The 23,877-nt window shown below is 35.1% G+C and overlaps 1 protein-coding gene across 1 annotated transcript in view; it reads left to right on the top strand.

Moving 5' to 3' along the window:
- The first annotated feature begins 629 nt into the window (after positions 1-629).
- The window catches only part of LOC134539653 (homeobox protein EMX1-like), a 122,841-nt gene continuing 99,593 nt past the window's right edge, over positions 630-23,877 (top strand). Inside the window, exon 1 of the mRNA XM_063381840.1 lies at positions 630-1,506. Within this exon, the coding sequence (XP_063237910.1) occupies positions 948-1,506 (559 nt within the window). The 5' untranslated portion in view covers positions 630-947. The remainder of the gene's footprint in view (positions 1,507-23,877) is intronic.

The raw sequence follows: 23,877 nt of genomic DNA, 5'->3' as shown, positions 1-23,877 counted from the left end.
GAGGAGGGGAAGAATTTTCCCGCCCGAAACCTACCTCCAGACGTGATTGAGCGTTTCTGACAAGTGGTTATTTGTAAAGAGGAAGGGGGAGAAAAAAGAAGAGAAAAAAAACACCGGCGCATACAAAGTATGCGCAAGACCTCTCGATATTTTCACCGGAATAAATGTTCGCGAATAGAGTTTCACGGCCACTATCATTGAACCTAAACCTTTTGAGTGTCTAACAGAAATTAAAGCTCACCATACTGGCACTATATCAAGTTTAAGCAAACATTCTTAACCAAAGAACGGCCAAAAAAAACCATATTCGCGAAATTAAGTTCCGGCGTACGGACGCGCACCGGCAGCCTCCGATGGGAGTGGTGTAAAAGGCAGTTGTTTAGTTAGGCCCGACCAATGGCGGGCCGCCATTATACTCTCATCGCGCCCAGCTGTCTCCCTAATGACCCAATCAGCGTCTGTAAGGAGGGCCCGGCAGGTGGTGGAGGGGAGAAAGAGGGGCGGTGGTTGGCCCCTCCCCCTTGGCCCGCCCCTCTCCCCCCACCAACAGCCACCCAGGGGGGGAGGAGAGAGAGAGAGAGAGAGAGAGAGGAGAGAGAGCAGCACTCGACAGACGTCGGGCGACAGCAGACGCCGGCACGCCGCGTCGCGCGTGTTACCGCCGACCCACGCGCGCGTAAACAAGAAGACAACGTGCGCACGGACAGTCGACGGCGGTGCGTTTCTCTCACTCACGCAACAGGAGCCGGCCATCTGTCAGTGCTGCGAACGAGTGGAACATGCGGGCTCGCGTTCCTCGCGCGGTGTTTCTCGCCGGTTGGAGGATGAGTTGAAGGCTCCGACCCGAGTTTTTTATTCGCCGCGTGTGCGGTTGAAGGGCCGGTCGCCGGCGATGGGACTTCTCAGGCGTTGAGGGAACTCGCCCGTCTTCAGTTCCCCGAGGGACCATGATGCCTCTGGCACCGACGCCAATAGCCGCGGTGCCCTCCAAGCCCAAGATAGGCTTCTCCATCGACTCGATCGTGGGCGGCGGCGGCGGGGGAGGCGGGGCGAGCCCGCCGCCCCCGGCCGCCCCCCGCTCGCCCGACTGCGACGTCGTGACGACCGACAGCCCGCCGCCCAGCCCCGCCTCCTCGTCCTCGCCGCCGCCGGGCCCGCCCGTCGTGCGGCCGTCCGCGCTGCCGCCGCCGCCGCACGTGTTCCCGCCCCCGGAGGCGGCGGGCGCGCTCAAGGCGCTGTACCTGCCCGAGCCGCTGGTGCACCCGCACGCGCACCACCACCACCACCAGCAGCTGCAGGCGCTGGCGGCGGCGGCGGCGGCGCAGCACTTCGGGCTGGCGGCGGCGCTGCAGGGGGCGGGGCCCGGCGCGGCGGGGTTCCCCGGGGGCGGCGGCCACCACCTGCCGCCGCACCAGCACCACCACCCGCCGCCGCGGGACACCTACCCGCTGTACCCGTGGCTGCTGTCGCGCCACGGCCGCATCTTCCCGCACAGGTTCCCCGCAGGTCAGTCACTACACTCACTGCCTACCCACCCACTGACATGCCACAACAATGCAGACTACTGTAAAACTGTGTAATTTACCTTACTAATGGTTAGAGACCCGGAAAATTCGCGGGTTCATTTCGTATTATGCTAAAATTCAAATAATTATACCTAAGTGCTGCTTCTGCCATTGGTTCACTGTTAATCTGGAGGACTGAGGGCCAATTAGAGACCCTCACTCATAGAAGTGTCGAATCACAGGCCACCCAGTCGAGACGACTCACAAGTCAACAGCCAATGAACAGTTGGCATTTGCCCGAGTGTGTAGAGGATATTGGAGTCTATCCTGTAGGTAATTGAACCCACGAATTTTCCTGGTCTCTACTAATGGTTAGGGATTGGAAAAATTCGCGGATTCATTTCACAATATGATAGAATCCAAACAACTGTTCCTTTATGTAGCTTCTCTGATAGGCTTACAGTTTATCTGAAGGACTTTGGGCCAATGAAAAACCTTCAACAAAAAAAAAGTGTCGAATCGCAAGCGTCCCAGTTGACAGGTGTCACGAGTCAGTAGCCAATGAGCATGTAGCCTATCATTTGCCCGAGTGTGCAGGGGATGGTGGAGTCTATCCTACAGGTCATCCAAAGCGCGAATTTTTTCAGTCTCTACTAATGGTTAGAGTTTGGAAAAAATCGCGGTTTACTTACCTCCAGGACAGACCACACACAGTCCTGTGTAAACATTGTTAAAAATTCCCACCTGCAGTTTACGAAGAACGCTGGTTACAAATTATCCAGGGATAAGTATTCGTAAAAAATACGTGTTTCTTCGTAAATATACTTACGCTGTGTTCAATTCCAATTACTTTTATCATGAATCCAAAATAATGTTCTTGGTATATCAACAAAACATTAAGAAAAAAACTGGTTTAAGTGTAGAGTAAGAATTCTCTTATTTTGTCAATGTGTATGTTTACCTTTGTTTAGAACGAAACCTACTATTCGGAAGTCCAAATACGGCAAAGTTTCTGAGAGGATTCAGTTATTTGATACTACGAGGAACTACTCTTCGTTTATGAGTTAAATTCTTTGTTGAAAAGTCCGTAAATATACTGTGATTTCAAACAGTGTACTTGGTCAAATAACGCCATTTCATTGGCGGCTGACTTGCGAGTCTTCTCTACTGGTTTGTCTGTGATTCGATACTTACTTGGTTGAGGATTTCTCATTGGCCCAGAGTCTTCCAGCTTAAATGTGCAGGTATTAGAATTTTAGCCTAACGCATAATGAATTCGCGTTATTTTCCAGTCTCTACAAATGGTTTGTCTGAAGAAGCAAGTATTATTTGTCTCCTATTTACAATGAATATGTGTTTAAACACACAAGTACCTTTGTTATAAACGGTAGAATGCTTTACTATATATAGTACCACTACAACAAAATATTGTGGCAACTATGTTTACAAAAATAAATATCTTTGTAAAGTGCGCAAAAAATTTGTAGATGTGCCCACAGCTACACTTACATAGTTCAGCCTAAAATTAGTATAAAATTGTTAGGTAACTGTTTGCTGTGGCAATCTTGTAGGATTAAAGGAGGTATCGAGATATGCGTCTATAGGCTATGGAGTTTAGGCTTAGCATTATATAGATGTAAGGTTATAAGCTTATATATATTATCTAATTATGTGGTAAAATACTTTGAGGCTGACTATTTTGATGCAGAAAAAATATATGTCTCTGTACCGATTATACTGCGCGTAGGTTTGTGCCAAAAGGCTATCGTCTACGTATCAATAACGAACTCTGTCTTGTCATAGTATAGCTTTTGAAAGATACCTACTTCTGGAAGACAACGCATAGTTTTTAACGAGATGCTACACGAAAAAAAAATTAATTTATATTTGATTAAAGTATAATAGTCCTCTAATAAACTTGTTTTCATGTAGGGTAAAGGCCTAGCAGTCACGTAAAAATTGACAGTGTTACAACAATTTCATACATTCAAATCTCAATTCTAAATAGCCCAATTAAAAAAAAAAATAACGACAAAAATCGACTATAACCTATATATATATAGGCTATATATACTTTACATATAGGTGTGTGTGTGTGTGTGTGTGTGTGTGTGTGTGTGTGCGCGCGCGCGCTTGTAAGCTACTAGATCCTCTAAATCAGGCTGTTTTTGAATTGGCATGTGGTTTTTTTGAATGTAGGGCTAGGTCTCAAATTTTTTCATACTAACGCGGATGCATTAAAAAAAAAACCTCACCCTTTGACGCAAACAAACACCATACACAAAATATTCCTTCAGGCTGTGCTATGACTCTCAAATCTTACTGACAGTGTAGATATCACTATGTGATCGGTTTTATTTTTAAATATTAACAAATGAGTTTAAAAATTGAGTGTTTTACTTTGGATTTTGGACGTAACATAGCGCCCACATAAGAGCAGACATTGTGAAATATATAATCACCACGTATTTTTAAATATTTTTTAGCAAGAATGTTAGTTAAAACTAATATTTACGCCTATAGATATACCTAGGCCTATAAGTGTGGACCACACCTTCCGATCTTCTGTTTTTTTTTTTTTTTGGAATTTATTTATTAATAATCATTTTCTTCATAACCATGCTAAAGCCGATGGATAGAAAAATTATCGGTAGCTTTATTAGTTATTTACATGACAACTTTTGGGGGCACTTTGAATTTAGCCCTACGCATAATTCAGCATACATAATATCGTGTGGTTGTGTTTAATTTAAGCTAGAGGCTTTCAGAAGTAACTAACTACATACCTATCTTTAGCCGCATTTCGAATGTCATTTCAAGTAAAGTGACACTGGAATAAATTGCCTTTGACAACCTGAAAATTACTAAAGAACGATTTTAACAATCGAACGCGCCAATTGTCTACTAAATCTGATTTTAGCTATACATGCATAATTTACGCATATTGCAGTGAGAAAGTTTCAAAAAAATATCAAATATATGTGGGTGATTAAAATAATCTTACACTGTAAAAATTTAATAAGTTTCTAATCATGTAATGGAGATTATTAGGTAGTAATCTATAAGTTATTGGAATATGTGTATAGTTATCAATACATGGTAATTAGGAACAACAACAACAAAAAAACAAAAACAGGCGAAGGCATAATAAATGTAGCCTAAAATATTTGTTAAGATAATTTTTCCATACAATCTATAAGTTAATAAATTGCATTACATGTTTATGAACGTCGAACAATTAATTTTACGGCCTGGTTGCTCCTTAAGAAAACCAGCACTCTTGCTCTCCTCTTGGAATCTTAGAATGATTTAATTGCTTAGTTTGTATCGTTAGAATTATTATTTTACATTGTAACAAGCTTATGATAAGTTACTATCTTTGGTTTTTCAGTGAGGTGATAAAATACATCACGCAAAAAAAAGTATCAACACCTACTACTTAGCTCTCTTGTAAAATCAACGCCGCCAGTTCCGAATTTGACAATTTTTTTTATGATACGGTAACCTTTCTGTGGTACATGGTAAGAATATGAGCTAGCTGGACTATAAAACATTTCTGAGCACGTCACTTGACAGGAAAAAAAAATTTATTAACTTTTTTTACGTTTTATGTGAAATTTGAAATACTACCATGATAATTATTTTGCGAACAACATTTTGCTACCAAGTGGAAGGAACCAAATTTCTCGAACTATATTATGAAATATTCATGACCACGAATCGTCTAAATATTTATATACATAATGCAACATTCTATAAAAATATGTATAAAATAAACTTTTCAAATGTGAAATAATCTATTTAGTTCGTATAATTATTTCACTAGTTTCCTCGATTTCATACTAGGTTCTTAACTCTTACAATTAAAGTAAGTTAACAAGATTAGGCCAACAGCATGTATGGTAAAATTAATTAGTTAAATTTAAGCAAAGTGAGTGCAGAATTGAACTTCGCTATATTGTGGTAAGCATGCAGGTCTTAATAATAGTTATATATACACTGCTGATGATTGATTGTCTTTAATAATTTATAACCTACCAACAGCTGTATGATTTCCACGTTTTATTTACATAATTTTTTAATGATTTTTATAATATTATTTGAATATACTAACTCCATATGAAAAAAAAAACAATCTGTTAGTGAAACTAAAATCATCACCTTTATTGTCCCGCAATTAAAGCATCATACGATCGGGGTGAAATGTTCGTACTATGCTTCTATAAACTAGTGAAATTGAAATATATATATATATATATATATATATATATATATATATATATATATATATATATATCCGATCGTATGATGCTTTAATTGCGGGAAAATAAAGGTGATGATTTTAGTTTCACTAACAGATTGTTTTTTCATAAGGAATGAGTATGTTAAAATAATATAATATAGTATATATTATAATAATATATTATATATATTATAATAATATATTAAATATATTATAATAATATATAATAATAAAATAATATATATGTTAGGTAACTATTTTAAGTCAAAAATTATTATTATTTTCTCTGTAAAACATTTAATCTGTTGACTTGTTCAAAATGCTGGAACACAGCTTTATTGACGTTTGTATCGTTTTTCAAAGTTAACTATAAAATATTTTATACTTAATTGACAAATATAGTTTCTCATAAAAAACTTATGAGAAGAATTTTTCCGAATCCGATAGCACCATATTTTAACTAAGGGCAAAAGTAATTTTATTTTGTTTTCTAGGATTATTCCTAATAAGTTGCAGAGCTTTCATTCTTCGAGGAGCAAATATATTTGTTAGTAGGTATTATCCATATTCGTTAAACAAAAGTGAACATAATCCACAGATTTTAAGTAATTTCCATAAACGCACAGTAATTAATATGATTATTTTCTCTATTACATAGTTAACTGCAGCCATGCATGTTGAACTATCATTCAAGAACCAAAGTATAACTTAAAAAATAACTTAAGAAAGTTATAACTTAAAAAATTAGTTTCTCACTTTCCGATGACTTTGTAGTTCTATTAAGTAGGGTATGCCTAAACATAATTACCATAATAATGCTGTTAGACAAAGCGTAAACTTGGTAAAATTTCCCATAAAATATAAGCATAGTTATTTTAACATCGCACACTGTATATATGTATTATTTGTTCCTGCCACTATATCGTATCTAATGATATTGCCGATTTCAGTTATTTTCATTGCGATTTAAAATCAGCAAATGAATTGTTGAAGTTTGACGTATTATTTTTTTTATTTCGAAGGAGCATGTGATACAAATGTGAAAATTAATTTACTATCTGAGGTAAAATTTGCTGATGTAGCTTAGAACAAAAACTCACAAGAAGACTCTTTTTCCACTGTTCGACGAAACTTTCACGTTGTAAGTATGAAACTTCATAGTAACTATTATGTAGAAAAGTATGTTAAATGTGTCATTTCAATAGTTGTGCAACATTAAATATTTCTATATTTTTTGTCACGAAACGTAAATCTAACCCGCCAACGATAGGTACAACAGCTATAGTCAGCAATAAATAGGCAACATTTTATCGGCGTTTTAAAAAGTTACAGCTAAACACAACCCAATACTATAAATTAACAGGACAGCTTAATATCAGTGATTTATCAATACCACAAAATTTGATGAAAAGAAAGTCAGTTAAGGGTCCTACTGATTTCACAGGACTATAAAAATGGTTTTTAATTCTAAACAAATGTTTTACTTGAGTGAAATTGAATATTTCTGTCCGTGATTGAAAAAAAAAATAGTTTTCGTATAGGCGTACTTCCTAACAGCAACTGAACAATTTTGATCGACACAGAAACATTGGTGAGGTTTGTATGTAGGCCCTATGCTCCTAAAAAAAAGTGAGTAGTTTGACCGAATTTATGACCATCCTCTAGGATAAATAATTGAACTGTTTTCACAGATATATACGTAGTTGTGCAAAATGAAAAAGTTATAGGTTATCAAAATTTTAGTTTGCCTGATAAAATTCCCCCTTTTTATTTGGCATTACGAATGCTGGATGTACAGTATTTTATATAGGTATTTATCTCAAACATGAACACAATTAGGTATAGGTATATTGAGGCTCCCCTAAAGTATTTTTTTAGCAAGAAATAAATTTTATATCGTGTACGCCACAAAAAATTTGCAAACAATCAATGCAATTAAATAAAGAATTAGGCAGCCAATGGTTTATGGCACACAAATATTAATTCTTGAACATTTAAAAAAATAAAAATGGACGGTGCTATAGACCAGCTAGCAAAAATGAAACAAATTATTATGACAGCTTCATTTTAAATATTCTACATTTATTAAATACATGCTTAGCTAGTTTTATTTAAATATGAGTACCAAGTTCATGATGGCACATGAAATAAGTCTACTTGTGTGACATTAAAATATTTGTGTGCATAGTACTTAAAAGTACACATTTATATTTAGGCAGGAAAGTACTATGTTTTAGTCATATATATTACTTTTCTGCACATTTTAAGCTTTTTGTGTGATTTTAAATTAGTTGATTAAAAAAAAGTGGAAACAAAAATATTTTTACTAGCATGTAAAATAATTTTGACATTCCTCTGCGTGTAAGCTAGAAACAATGGAGCGCTAAGGGTGAAAAAGGTGACATAGTTTCTCTGCTCTAGATAAGTATGCTTGTTAAACTACCACAAACAGACTATTTATTTGTAAACATACAAGTGTAGAGATGTAAAGTTTGTAAAGGTTTATCGCTGTGGAGTATGCAAAACTAATATTTCATTTGAGCAACCAAGTAACTTACATACTTTCAATATCTAAAAATGGAGAAATGTTCCACAGAAATGTTTTAGAGCATTTAGGTACATTGTTAAAAATTCTCACCTTCCAAATATGAATAACGCTGGTTACAAATTATAAAAATACTAATAATCGTTGTTTACGGTCGGTGAGAGGTACTTTTTCACACTCCTAAGTCAATGACAACGCGGCTTTTGTGATAATGAACGACTGAGATTCGTCCGGAAAAAAAAAAGAGCTATACGCCATGTTAAACAAAAATTCTCCCGAAAATAACAACACGAAAATGAAACAATAGTTTTGGGACACATCTTGACCCGAAACGTTTTCATAGAATTTAAGTAAGTAGGTATTTCTCTCTACCTACCGCCAAATAAATATACCTCTGATTACACTGGGCTAGAACTGTCCCCAATAGTGCGCACATTTTTAGTGGTAAAATGTTTTACATTCCTCCCCTTTTTTTATGTGTGCCCGCTTTCAATTTGTGTGTGTACAACAATGGTCACAAAGTTCATCACCCTTAACAACCATTGCGCAGAAATAAATCTAGTCGGTATAAGAACTGCAACTAAAGTACAACACTCGTGTTTTAAAAAATGCACACATAGTTAAACCACTTTACGTATTGCAAATAAAAAACTACCAAATAAATATAACATAACACAATACAATTTAATTAACATATTGTTATTGATATTACTTTTGTCTTTGATGTATTTGGTTTTACCTATACATTTTGTTGAAGTTACCATAATTTTTCTAGTCACACAACATTTTGTAAATGGCACTAGTACCTAATTATTTCGTCGTTAAAAAAAGTTATTACGTTATTATTATTAAAATGAAATCTTGCTTTTACCGTTAATATATTTACCTACTTGTAAAGAAATGTTTTTTTTATGATACTTCAGACTATATGAAGATAGAAGAAGGTTTGCATTCTTTTTTAGTAAAACTCCTGTGTGAAAAAAACAAGCGTGTAATTACAAAAAAACTTACAATAGTAAGCAAACAGGGCATTAAATTCTGACTGGAATATATTGCACTCCGGTGTATGGTATTGGCAAATTTTTAATGACTCGAATGAATAACATCTGCTCTAAACGTAATTGCCTCTGCAGTTAAATGAAACTTCTCGTGGACGTGTGTTCAGCAAACGGTGTTTACGACTTCAACGTGTCACCCTCTTTCCAATAAGTTAACTTTTTAATCTGCTCACTTATTAACTAAAAAAAAGCGTTTAAATCTCCTTTTCCCTCAGGACACAAGCCATACGCCATCTTTTTTAAATAAAAATATATATACCTATAGGTATATATTTGTAAACAGACTTGAAAATTCTTGTATTGTGTAAATTTTGATTAAATCAACGGAATATTTATTTTCTAAACACGTCACGTTTGAATATCTGCGAGAGCAGTAGGTATGCTATATATTTTTTAAATCGCATCACCAGATAAGTATAACGCTGCAGTTTTAGTGAGGGTCAGTAAAATGATGGCAAAAAAACGTTTAGACGTCCAAGAAAGTGTGTTTCGGAAAATCGCGGATATAATCGAGTAACACATAAAATAAAGATTAACGAAGCAGGATAGGTCGGTTTAAGATCTTGGCTTGGTGCAACATACTTACATATATCTATACAAGCGCTAAAAAAATAATTTGATTTGTGTACATTCAATCTATCAAAATATTTTGTGGAAAAGACAAAATTATTTGTTAGTCACAAGAAATTATTAGCGATAAAAAAATTTATTTCAATAAAAAAAAGCCTCTTCATGGACGCACAGCAGAATAACTATTCCGTTACTACAAATATTTGGTAGGGTGTATAGGGACAAATTATTTAATTGCAGCCTAAAAAAACTGCTATTTTCCTGTAACAAATCTCTTTGGCCAAACATCTTCTCCCAAATGCAAAAATTAAAGAAGCCGTTTTTGAACCAACAGTTATTATTGAAATTTCAACTTCGCTGAGACCATGAGCACAAACGAGTAGCCCTACATTTTACAAGGCTGTGAAATGGCTACATATTTATAATATTGTTACGGACGTACCTAGTAATTCTTGAAATAATAATTTAGGTACTTACTACCAAACTCCAATTATTCCGTAAGGAGGAGATATTAGTTTTATCTTATCACTCTCAGATTTAGGTATTCAATTAAATTACTTGCAATTTTTTCAAAATTATTGTCGTATTTGTCAGGTCTACGAAATGATTTTATGGTGATCATATGATTTGCTGGTGACAAAAAAAAATTTGTTATGTAATCTCTAGCAGAATTATTTTTCCCTCAACACAAAACAATGGAAAGTGTAAATAAACAATGTATAGAGCCTACTAAGCGAACCCCCGGTCAGTTCTGAATAAATCATAAGTTCGTCACACGTTGGGGTAACCGCATTGTTGTAAAAATAATAAAAAAATAATTAATGCATTTTTAAGATTTTAAAATGTTTCTAACCCAACCAACTTTTAATTATAATCATATAAACGTGCAAAATATACCCTAAAGAAAATTTTTTTTGCGAGAATTTTATTCATGTTGTGACACTCCTAACCTACTATGTAAATTTTTTTGTAAATGAAACAGAAACATTCATGTAAAATTAAAGATATTTGTACATTTGTTCGTTTATATAAAAAAAAATGTATCACTTTCATAATAGTGTTCGCAGAAATACTGGGTTCGGATTCTTACCCGGACATTTTTGCTTTGTTTTGTACCAGTACCGCCAATAGTTAAAGTTATTTGTAAATCGTTCCGTGATATTGACTGCACACATTAATAACCATAATAAAACATAATTTATTCCAATAATCAAACATTTGATTATATTTTCCATGGATAAATAATGTATGCTTGAATAAAACTTCAATTCAAATATAATATTATGTGCCAATTTATGTGAGAAATGCTCATTTTTTTTATCTTTAAAAACGTATTTCATATTTACAAAAACAACCGTAGCCATATATTGCTCGAGGTTAAAGTATCTTTCTTGTAGTATTACAAACTATTTCTTGGCAAATTATTTCCACAGGAATATTTTGTAAAAATACAGGGAATTATTTTACTGCAGGTAATTTTTCTATGTAAAATATTGAATTAAAGCAATACCTACTGCTGCACACATAATGCGCACTTGAGAAATATTTATTTAGGTCCTGCAGTTCAATAGTATGTAAATATTCAATCATTAAAACAATGATCACATTTTTGTTTTAAAAGTATTTGTTTTAAACTGGTATTAATTATGTTTATTTTCACTGATCATAAATCAGTTACGCGACAGCAAACTTCCCTTCATTACCTTGCTAAACTTCCAGTCCACTTACTCGGAGTTTCTGAAGTTTTCAGTGCAATCAATCATCGTAATTTTCAAATGTGATCAAAATAAGTAGGCCTTCAAGACAGAATAACAAAAAGGATGAAGTTTTGATGTTCATAAAAGTAAAAACAAAAGCTTTGTATTCCAAGTTAGTTTCACTTGCGTCGTTCCAAAAAAAGTTTTAAATTTTTATTTAATCAATAAAAGGTTTATTAGTGGTGGTTTCAAATATAAAAGACCGTAGCTACCATTTTGCTGTTCACTGTCTGGCAATTTTTCACCGCACCTCACGTGTGATTGTGAAGAACTTTTGTGGCCACAAATTATTTTATTGTGTAAATTTATTGGTAATCTAACTTCTTTAATGCATAGTTAAATATTACTAACTCTCTGACGATAGAAAATTTGAGATTTTGTATTAATTAGATAGAACGTTTTAAGAAGAAGAAGAAATGTATCTGAATGGCGAAATTTATAAATCAACAATTTTACTGTTCATAATTAAAAATTCGTTTTCCTTGACGCAAATATCACATTTTACTAGATTTTTCCTATGATGTAAGAATAAGAGTGACTGCTGATAAATATTTATACAATTGAAGCCATTATTCAAAATGAATTAAACTCTGAACCACTAATTATGTCACAAAGTAAACTATTTTTCGCAGCCAATCGTTGTCAACTACATGCATTCGTTAAACCATGCTCTTAACGTCTTAACAAGGTAGAAGTTTTAAAAATGAACGATACAAAATTGTACCTAAAAACTACTAAATCCGGCAAATTGTTTTTCAATTTCTCGCCCTTCCCTTTAAAATTTAAGTGCAACTTTTGCTGCACTGAGAGAAATGTTTGTTTGCCTCAACAAAATATTTGTTTGTATAAGGCGAAATAAATATATTTTGTTAATTCAAGCAAATATTTTGTAGTAGGAAAGATTCTGTTGACCCAAAACAATTACTTTGTCACTCAAATGTATATTTGGTTAGGTGTAACAAATCATTTTTGTTTCTTACCGAGTTGGGCTAAGCTAACAAAATATTTTGTTCCACCAAGTAAATATTTGTTTCGCCATATATAAACAAATATTTGTTTTATTCAAACAAACCATTTTCTCTGTGTGGTTTATTCCAATTTATTCCAATATTAATTACTTCGTCACTAGAAATTAAATAAAAATGTTGTACAGAATGTACTACTTGTAAATGAGATATGGGTAATAGTTATCACGTTAAGTGGAGCAAGTGAACTTACCCATATTCTACTTGAAACAGAAGAAAAGTTATGCAAAATTAAATATTAATTACTTTCCATTTACCCTTATATTTCAGTAATATTGACACAGATAATTAGTACTTCTTTAATTAGACCTCCTAAACTGTACTACTAGCTTAATCGTAGATCTATTTTTTAAATTTATAACATATTTTCACATTGGTTTGTCTATCTAGGACATCCAAAATCAGCAGATCCAACTGCTATAAACGAGCTGGACTAAAGAAGAATATTTGAAGAAATTTACACTGAATATACATTAATTGCTCAATCTAGGTAGGAATAACCGATAGAGATAACACAAATAGTCATAGAAACAAAATTGTATACTTCTTAAAATCACACAGAACTTGGTGCAACCAGTTTTTGAAATAACCATTTATCCAGAATGGCGCTCCGAAACAAGGGTTTGCACCGACTTCAAAAGTAAGATGCCATTTTTTAAATATATTGTGGGGTGAACGATTTAAAAACATTAACATTTTTGATGTGTAACAACTTAGCTATCGGTATAAGGAATTTTATAGGAGCAATTTGTGAACGGAACGAAACTCGCATGTATCTGTGGAAACAAAGTCCATAAAACCAAAAGGATAAGTTATAAGTAGTTTTAACTGTTTAGGGAATTTTAACAAGAGAGGCAGTATTTTAATAAAATTCCTCGTGGAAAATCAGGTACAAAGCCTGGGTTTTTACTATTTTTTAATGTTTTTATAGCTTTTATCGGAGCCGTATCATTGTATAGTTTAAAATTTCGCTGTACAAATGGAATGATTCCATAGTCGACGTAAGCTGATTCGACAGCGAATTCTAGTAACGGGTGCTTAAACTGCGTGTGATTTGTGTTCAGAAATGTTGTTGAAATACGGTTTTGTGAATGTTTATCACACGCTCGGCATTCTTTTAAAGAATTCTGCGGTATATTACATGTTCTAGTTTCGTATTATAAGTAGAGACCTGTAAAATTCGCGATTTCGAATCCCTAAAGGATAGACTCCATGATCCTCTATGCACTCGTGCAAATTACATCTGCTGATTGGTTACCGACTCGTAACACCTGTTGACTGGAATCATCGTGATTCGTTAATTCTTCTGTTAAAGATTATTCATTGACCCTGAGTTCTTCAGATAAACTGTGGCCCAATCACTGAAGCAAAATAATGTCCAAAGTATTTGGACTCTATCCTATCGCGAAATGAATCCGCGAATTTTACAGGTCTCTAATTGCAAGTGTATTTTGCAACACGAGAACACATGAATGTGCTCGTTACCGAGGTTAGATGTTACACATCACTGGCGAGTAGTGAAGGATTCACTCACATTTTGTATTTCCGTAAGTTTAGGGCTAAGAGTTATAAGTTGTCAATATCAAGAAGTTTCTAGCTAATCTAGAATGACGTCAGGAGTCACATAGGGCCAATGAATGAGTCATTGATAGAGACCTGCAAAATTCGCGGATTCGTTCGGTGATAGGCTAGAATTCAAACAAATATACCTCTTAGATAATTTTGCTATTGGCTTACTGTTCATCTGGACGAATCTCAACCAGTTATAAACCCTCAACCAAAGAAGTATCGAATCACAGACAAACCAGCTGAGACGACTTACAAGTCGGCAGCCGATGAACTTGCGATATTTGCCCGAGTGTACAGGGGTATGTGCAGTCTATCCTGAAGGCCATCGAAACCGCGAATTTTGCAGCTCTTTAGTCATTGAGTCGCGCGTGGAGCGTGGAGCGTGAAGGATGATTGCCAGAGGTGGGTCAAAAATTGTTATGATTAGAGTATTCGTGTCGACCATAAACTGGGGAGCCGAAAGTCCAGGTGCAAAGGCACTCGCAAACTATCGAGGTCACGTGTCCAGCGATCATCTCCCCCCCCCCCCCCCCTTCCACCCATTGGCAAACTTCGTTCTACTCTGCGTGCGTGCGTGCGTGCGAAACGCAGAAACACAGGGAAAAAAAAAGTTCTGTTATATTACCAAAGATTACTTTAGAAACCAGTTGACAAGAAATAGTTTGTAACACAACGAGAAATATTTTAACTTTGTACAACACATGGCTATGCTTATTTTTGCATAGGTATACAAAAATACGTGTTTTCGAGACAATACCGGGTATTTCTTACGATAATTACCGCATAATTATATAGGGTAAATCCAGGAGAGATGGACCACAGGGTGAGATGGACCGGTGGCATAGTTCACGAACCTGCTAATAGAAAGCGCCATGGTTGGTAGGAATGTGTCGTGGCAACTGTATTGCGCTTGCTGTGTTGTTTTAGTTCCTTTGTATGAGTAAATTGAGAAGATATTAAAGAAAATAGAAAACAGGTAGGTCAAAAATTTTGTTAATGTGAACGCAGTTGTGTCGTACAGACAGCATTTTGCAATATTTTTGAACCATCATTCTTTACAACATGTAAACAAGCTAAACGTATCTTTGTAGCGTTCTGTAGCTACGCTGGGCACAACAGGGACGTAATGGCGGCCTGGTCCATCTCTCCCTAACGATCGGGATAGATGGACCAAAATAAAGAGGGAGAGATGGACCATCGTTTTAAATGGGCCTACGTATTATTAATGAGTAGGCTGTAGATTTGTAATGTCGTTTCTACAAAAAAAAAATAGTCACAAAACATATTGTTAAGTAATTTGTAGGTTAATTTCCAAACTTTTAACGTAAATTCTTCTCTCAGTTAGGCCTACTTAAAAAACAAAAATACAATTTAGGCTGTATGCGGTAAAGTGAGACCTTTTGAGGCCATAGTTACTTTTATCATTCGATCAAATTATTATCTTTCGGCCACTTTTAAATAGGATATAAATAATCGCTTATGAGCCTATTGCATGAAGTTTTCTCATTAATCGCGTGTTCTTGTTCGTATTTAAAAGTTGCGAAGTGCTCACTTTACCTCGTACAGCCTTTAATAATTTTTTTACAATTTTTTGTAGTCATTTGAAATATAATTCAGTCAATTTGTGTATAAAAATTAATTTTATATTCGAATGTAAATTTGATTTTGAAGATCAATACGCCTATTATGTTGACCTTTGTTTAGTACAGATATAAATTTGTTTAAAAGTACTATGCAATAATTGACTTATTGGTCTAGTACTCTAGTGGGTAGCACGTCCGCATGGCTTGTATGTTGTTTCAATGGCGAGGGCAATTACATTCCTCCCTATTGCATTTTTTAAGGGAAGAATAAGAAACAGGAGTTCAGTGATGGCATGTCTCCGGGTTCCATGATTGCAATGAACGTGAAATCTGCTTACATAACCTCTGAATTTTTTTCGACTGGTTGAAACATCACTTTTTGCAAAGAATGCCTGCTGGAAAAGTACTGTTGATTCTTGACGGACACTCCTCCCATTGCAGCAGTGTGGAAATGCTTGAATTCGCTGATGAAAATGATATAATTTTGCTTAGCCTTCCTAGTCACACGACCCATTTCTTCCAGCCACTTGACAGAAGCTTTTTTAAATCTTTGAAGTCTAACTACAACAAAGAATGTAATGTGTTCATGAGGAACAACCCATTGCGGCAGATTACGAGACTGCAATTTGGCAAGTTGCTAGGATGTGCTTGGTCCAAATCAGCGACTGTAGAAAATGCAGTTTCTGGCTTCAAGGCATGTGGAATTATTCCGCTAAACATTTCTGCAATACCAGACTACGTTTACCTGACACCTAGCGAAGATTCAACAATCATCACCCCTGACACAAGAGGTTCTAGTGAAACGTCACTTTCTGAAGCTACTGAAACGAACTTAGTTCAACTACAATCTCCAGACATTGGTTTCACATCAAACCAAGAAGCAACCATAGTCACCGATAGGTCTACCCCTCCACTCAAATCTGCTCTGCCTATAAGACATTTCGAACATCCTATCAGAGATGAATGCCTGGCGACTCCTGGAACTTCGTCAGCGCCCACCAGTGTCTCCGGAGTCAAAGAGGTCGACAACCCCACGGCAACAAAAATTTTGAACAACATCTCACCTATTCCAATCTTAACAAAAAAAAAAACTACAGCCCGTGGTAAGAGTGCAAGTGTTTCGAAAGCTCTAAATTTTAAGGATAATGTACAACGTATTACCCAAGGAAAACATGACAAACTGAAGAAAATAAAAGAACAAAAAGAAATAAAAGTACGGAGAGAAGAAGCTATCCTAACTAGGACTGTTAGGCCTACCAAACATAAAAAACCAAACACCAAAGCATTTTCTCAGCCAATTTTGTATGATGACAGTGATGATGGTGACTGGGACGAAGATTAATGTGTTGGGTGTAATGAGGACAACAATACTACAAAAAGTACAGAAGACTGGATTAAATGCACAGTGTGTTCCCGTTGGTTGCATGAGAACTGCACAAAGTACGAAAATAAGTGCGATGTATGTGGAAAAAGAACTAAAATCTTTAAGGGTTTTGAAAAAATATACATCTGAAAGAAGAAAGACCTTGTAAAACATGTTAATGTATAGGCACTTGTTGTACGTCAGAAACGATTTTTGTTTTATTGAGTGCTTAAATCTGAATTGAAAGTTAGACATAAATGATTAAATAGCTTTCTCAATGCTGGTCCATCTCTCCCATATAGGCTGGTCCATCTAACCCTAGGTATATGGTATAGATGGACCAGTACTGTAAAATTTTTCAACATTTTTCTTCACTTTGTTAACGTAAATTTTCTACATATACCTTTGCTTTTCATATACATAGTTCACCAGAATATCATAGCGAAATTAACTTCAACAATATCTTGACAAATAACAAAATTATAAGAGTTTCAAAAAAAGGTGGTCCATCTCTCCTGGACTTATTATTCTAATTGATGTTTCATTCAAATAATATATTTTTTTAAATACAGAAAAGAAAATCAAATATTCAGCAGCTAAGAAATTATTTTGTTGTTTCATGCTTATTAGTGCGAAGTTAATACTGGAAATCTATTCAGGGAATGGTTTCAAATAGCTTTCACTATTGGAGGTACTGGGACATCATAAAGCATAAATGCTAGGGTAAGAATTCGAACCCTTTTTTTCCCCTACGAACAATATTTTTGTAGTGATACAGTTGTTTTCATGTAAATGTACAAATTTACCAATATAAGTAATTTTACGTGAATATTTCTGTTCCATTAACAAACAAAAAAAAAACATTGCTTTCTTCGCTGACAGCACGGCATTCTAACGGAAAAGTCGCTACGACCATCACGCAACACGCAATGTCGAGTTGCTGCGAGTGTTATTGTTTTCGTTTCAGGAAAATTCCTTGATTTTTTTTTGTTTACAAGAAGAGAATTCTCTAACGTTATTGCTGAATCTGAGAGTCAAATGACGAACCCAAGTATGATAGAGCGGTTATTTTTAACTCCATATTATGTCTTGGAGTTAGTTTTTTTATCGTATACGCTACCTACCATAACATCTAACTCTCACATAATGTTTTTCTAAAAGTGCCCATAAAAGAATGTTCCAGTTTCAATGTTATATTATAACAGTTTAATTAAGACTATTTACAACAAATCGTACAATCAATTGAAGGTAAACTAACCTAGTTTTCTTACAAATTTTCGAGTAACAGGCGATTTGCCTAACGGCGGTTTGCCTAAACATGAATTCGTTACGGCGATTTGCCTAAAGTCATTTCGCCTGAAGGCGTTTTGCCTAACGGCGATTTGCCTAACGGCGATTTGCCTAACGGCGTTTTCCCTATCGGAGTTCTGCCTGACGGCGATTTGCCTAACGGCGTTTTGCCTAACGGCGATTTGCCTAACGGTGATTTGCCTAAAATGTTACTATGATGACAAAACCTCGTTTGCCTAACGGTGAATTACCTAACGGCATTTTGCTAATGGCGATTTGCCTAGCAGCGTTTTGCCTAACCTAACCTAGACTAACCTAACCTAACCTAAGCTAACCTAACCTAAGATAACCTAACCTAAGATAACCTAAGCTAATCTAACCTAACCTTACCTAACCTAACGGCGATTTGCCTAACGGCGTTTTGCCTAACGGCGTTTGGCCTAAACGGCGTTTTGCCTAAAATTAGGCAAAACGCCTTTAGGCAAAACGACACATGCCCAAATTTTAAATATGTGCAACTTTAGCTATACTTCACACATACAACCTCAAGTCGAATTCTTCCCACACTTTGGTTAGCAAGCCCGGAGTAATAGAAGCAATAGCCTCTTCAGGTCTGTGTCTCAACTCTGGCAAATCATCATTTAGCGGCGGAACGTAGACACGTTCTTTTATCAAGCACCAAAGTAAAAAATCTCGCATAGCGTTATGTCAGGTGAACGTGGAGGCCAGCGAATAAGAGCTCTGTCGTCTCAATTCGCCTATACCATCGGCGGATATATATATATATATATTTTTTTTTTTTGCAAAATGGGGTATCACAGTTAAACTTTAAAAGAAACGCACGTTCGACTGAAATTAAAGATTCGATATTAGAAAATTGCAGAACACAAAACGCTTTACACTCAGGTGTCGCCATTTTGCGTGGGTGGCGCTGCAATCGAGAAAAATAAAGCAGTACTCGTGCATGCCCTTATCTAAAAATGTTTTGAGTTGCTCTTTAATTGTGACCTTGAACCAACACTCCACACAACGCTTACAAGTTGATAACTGTCATAATTTGTAACTGGGACAATCTTTTATGGAAATACTGAATTTAGCGAGAGTTTTAGCCAAATCTTTAGTTAGGTCAGACAAACCTCAGGCCATTTCCAATGTTGTGTGTCTGTGTAAGTCTAAAATGTCCCCAATATCGGACAATTCTATCACAAGTTTCTTTTTGACGTTCATGTTTATGGAAAACACGGTATCATTGACAGGCCAGTCTTTTTTTTTTTTTACTCTGCTATTATACGGCCCAATTGTGTCAAAGACTCGTTTAGTTCTGTTTTGAAGTTACAAATTTGTTACTATTATACACACTGCGTAAATATATTTCTAATGAATCCATATGTTATCCATCTCTCCTACATTTTTTAAAAAATAAGTAGGTACTAGATATGTACCCATTGCAGGTCGTTATTTTATACTTAACGTTCCACACGGTGAAACTTGCCGACTTTTTGAGTGGCTTAACTTTCACAAAATTAATATATATAATACCTATATAGTATACTTTTTGCATAATAAGTTGGGATTTTAATCTTTAATTATTTTTTTTTGCAATATGGATAAGGAGAATGAAATGGGATATAAAATTGGAAATATTTAGGTTGAAAGTCAATTTTACTGGTTACTGTGTGATGTGGTTTAATTTTCATTCAAAAAAATATTTACTATTATGGAACCTTTTAAAATTCGGAATTTTTAATGAATTTATAAGGTTAAATGAAATTAAATAAATTTTTCTGAATGAAATCTTGAACAAACCACACAGTAGTCAACAGCATTGCCTTTAAACCCAAAAAATCTCAGTTTTTTTTATTCCATTTGGTTCTTCTTATCCATCTTGCACAAAACTGTTGAAAATACAACTTTGCCAGCTAATTATGCGAAAAGTATGGACTAACTATTTTTTTTTTAAATTTTGTTTAAATTCATATACTAAAAAAGTATACAAGTGTAACAATGCTTAACGTAAAAATAAAATAATGACCTGGAAAGGGAGCTAAATAGATAGCAAATATAGCCTACCATATTCGAATGGTAAAGTTCTTAAACGATCATACACGTGGGGGCCTGCAAATTATACTTGGAAACATGCTAGGATAAAATTGTTTGGTTCTTGGGTTCTAGACGCGCCAAAGTCAAAGTTTATCATAGACGTTTCGGTCGGTATTGCAGTCGCCATCTTCAGGGTAGCAGTGTCCATCCGCTAGTGCCAAAGGCCGTGAAAACCTTTGATCTTTATTACATACACGTATGTACACAATTATAACTTTGTATAACATTTAAACGGGATCAGGGAGAGTTTTAAACGCTTTAAAAGACAAGAAAAAATCATAAAACTCTCGAAAATCATGTGGCCCAATCATGTGTGAACCGAAAAATAGGGAATAATCTGAGGCTACATCCAATGAACGAAAGAAACTTACTTATTAATTACTGTATAAGTGTTTAGGGTCTAATCTGGTGCCAGAAAGTTATGTGAATTTTGCTTATCTGTACCGATGGATTGAAAACTTCCATTATTTGTTCTGAAATTAAGTACGTTATTTGTACAGTGCAAGATTCGTGCCACAGGCTATAATTTGCTAACAGTAAAATGTTTTGAAAGTATTCACAGTAAACTATTTTCGTTTGACTGGTTGCGTCATGTTTACTCACTAAACGTCCATTTCCTATGTTTTCACAATTAAATGACGCTTGAAAAAAATATTTTTAGTCACAAAACCACGAAAAAAGCATAAATCCAATAATTCAAAATGGCGGTTAATTCTGAGCCCTTAGGAGTTCACATAGTCTGGGATGTATCTTTGTTAGTGAGGTGGGTTGATAAGTGCGACACTCGCTGGTGTTTCTAGCGCAACATCGCCTCTAAGCACAAGGCTCTGAACTGGCGCGCAGTTTTCTCATTGTGTAAGGGACAACAATGAAATTTGAGCGGTGACCATAACAATATAAGACGGAGAAATTAAGAAAAATATGTTAAGGCTAATGCCCTTTAGTGCTTTAAAGAATCATAACCGGGAGTTTCATGTCTAAAAATTACTATGAAAGCGCATGGTTTAGCCCTTTTCACTAGCATTGGGTTTTCCCCTGAATATCTGCACACATTATATATGTGCTCAGGAGGGCGGGTCCCTTAAAAGTTGGTTTACGCATGTAAGAGTAGACGTGTAGGAAATTGTGAAATTATATATAGGGACTGGAAAAAATTCGCAATTTCGATTTTCTTCAGGACAGACTACACAGTTGTGTGTATGTAAAATCGGGAAAATATCGCCAGTTCATTGGCTGCTGACTCGTGAGTCGTCTCAACTGGTTCGCCTGTCATTTGATTTCTCAATGGCCCAGATTCGTCCAGATGAACAATAGCAGAAGCAGCTTAAATTTGTAGGTATTTGAATTTTAGCCAATCGCGAAAGGAAAGAGCGATTTTTTTCCCTTTTCTAGTGATATTGAATCATTTGTATAACTTTTGGTAACTAATCGGAGCATCAGAGACTAATAAGAAGTTGAATTGCCTATAATTTTATAAACATGTTCAGTGAAGTGAAATATTCAAACCCACAAACAATTCATCAGGGTTAATTTAAATTACACATATGTTTACATCGTTCCTGCTGACAAAACGCTGAGGAATTAGCGCAATCTTCATTAACGACGTTCACAATGAAAAGATTAAATAGCCTGTCTGTGTCTGCAAATCATTACCAGGGTTTAGAAGCATCCATAAAAATCTACGTTCACTGATAAAACTAAATGTTCCATTGAAACCAATTACAGCATTGCATTATGAAAATCTAATACAAAACTTGAAACCACGTTATACAAAGAAATGTTTCAGAGTAGCTATCCATCAAAAAAACATGACAAGGAGAGGTGAATGTAAATTCAGCAGAATATTAACACCTCTATTCAACACTGTTAAAATTGTTTGTACTTTTTACATGGAAAATCTCTGGAAACCCTGTTGCAAACGATATCACTTGTAAAATTACAAGGCAGAGTTTTGTAAAATTGCATAGGTATAGTACAAAGCCTTGCCTTGAAATTTTACAAGTGGTATTTTTGGCAACAGGGTTTCCAAGGACCAACCTTGTAAATGTACCAAACAAATTTTTTTTAGAATTAATAAGGACACAGAGGAACAGAAAGTCGCCGTAATGGTTTTAAAAGTTTTTAAACCATAACAATTTCGTATAGTTTAATATTGAAATATTCTTTTGTTAGAGCAAAGATCACACATTTTAAGATTTTGAAAGACCATGAAAAAAAAATTTCTTTACATTATTTTTACAGTTAGAGTCAGTCATTCTCAAATATGAATATAATTCTAAATGCCAGTGACTTCCCAGAGGAAACCATTTGTAGTAGACAATCGCTAAACTGTTTTTTTTTTGGTAAAATAACAGAAATAATCATGTAAAATTACAAATATTTGTAACATTGTACATTAACACGAAGGCAACTTGTATCGCTACAAATTTTTTTTGCAGAAATAGCTACTGGGTTCGGATTCTTACCCAGGCATTTATGCTTTGTGTTGTCCCAGTACCTCCAATAGCTTAAGTTATTTGTAAACCGTTCCCTGAATAGCTTTCCATTATTAATTGCACCTGTTAATAAGCATAATAAAACAAAATAAAGTAAAACATATTGAATATTTGATTATAAGTTCCATTGTTTTAAAAATGTATGCTTGTATAAAACATTAATCAAAAAATCCCTTTCGGCACAGCCTACAGGCGTTGGTAGATTTTTTAGTACCTACCTATTTATTCTGAAAATATTTTTGAAACGGCTTTAAACTTCTGGATCATTTTAAGAACTTGATGTGCATAACATATTTATGTTCTCCAATATTACTAAATGATCGATTAAATACTTGCCCATTTCCCATGCAGCTAAAATATTAAGAACATTTTAACTCAATGTATCTAGCATTCAATAGTTTACATTGAATAGCTTAGAACGAATTTCATATTATATCCCAACTAAGGTAATTATTTATTTTTTTTAGTTTCAAACATTAGGTTTTCCCTTGCACTAATAACGTGGTCATATAATTTTTTTTGCACCAAGATTTAAGATAATATTACAATGGTTTAAAATAAATACAAACAAAATTGTTGCTAAGAAAGTTTTGAATTTTTTTTTTAAAGTTCAAGTCACGTTTTTACAGTAATAATTCGTTACATCAAAAACTGTTTTAGCCAAAGTTGTAGTTGAAGTTTAGGATTTATATAATAAATTATAACGGTTATGATATTATATCAATTTTTAAAAAAATTATGATTATTTTTTACTTTCAAAACTTGTTATTTCCA

Source organism: Bacillus rossius, chromosome 15 (genome assembly GCF_032445375.1).
Source record: "Bacillus rossius redtenbacheri isolate Brsri chromosome 15, Brsri_v3, whole genome shotgun sequence".
Taxonomy (NCBI): Eukaryota; Metazoa; Arthropoda; class Insecta; order Phasmatodea; family Bacillidae; genus Bacillus; species Bacillus rossius.
The sequence above is the reverse complement of the archived record's forward strand: the minus strand, read 5'-3'. Positions and strand labels throughout refer to the sequence as shown.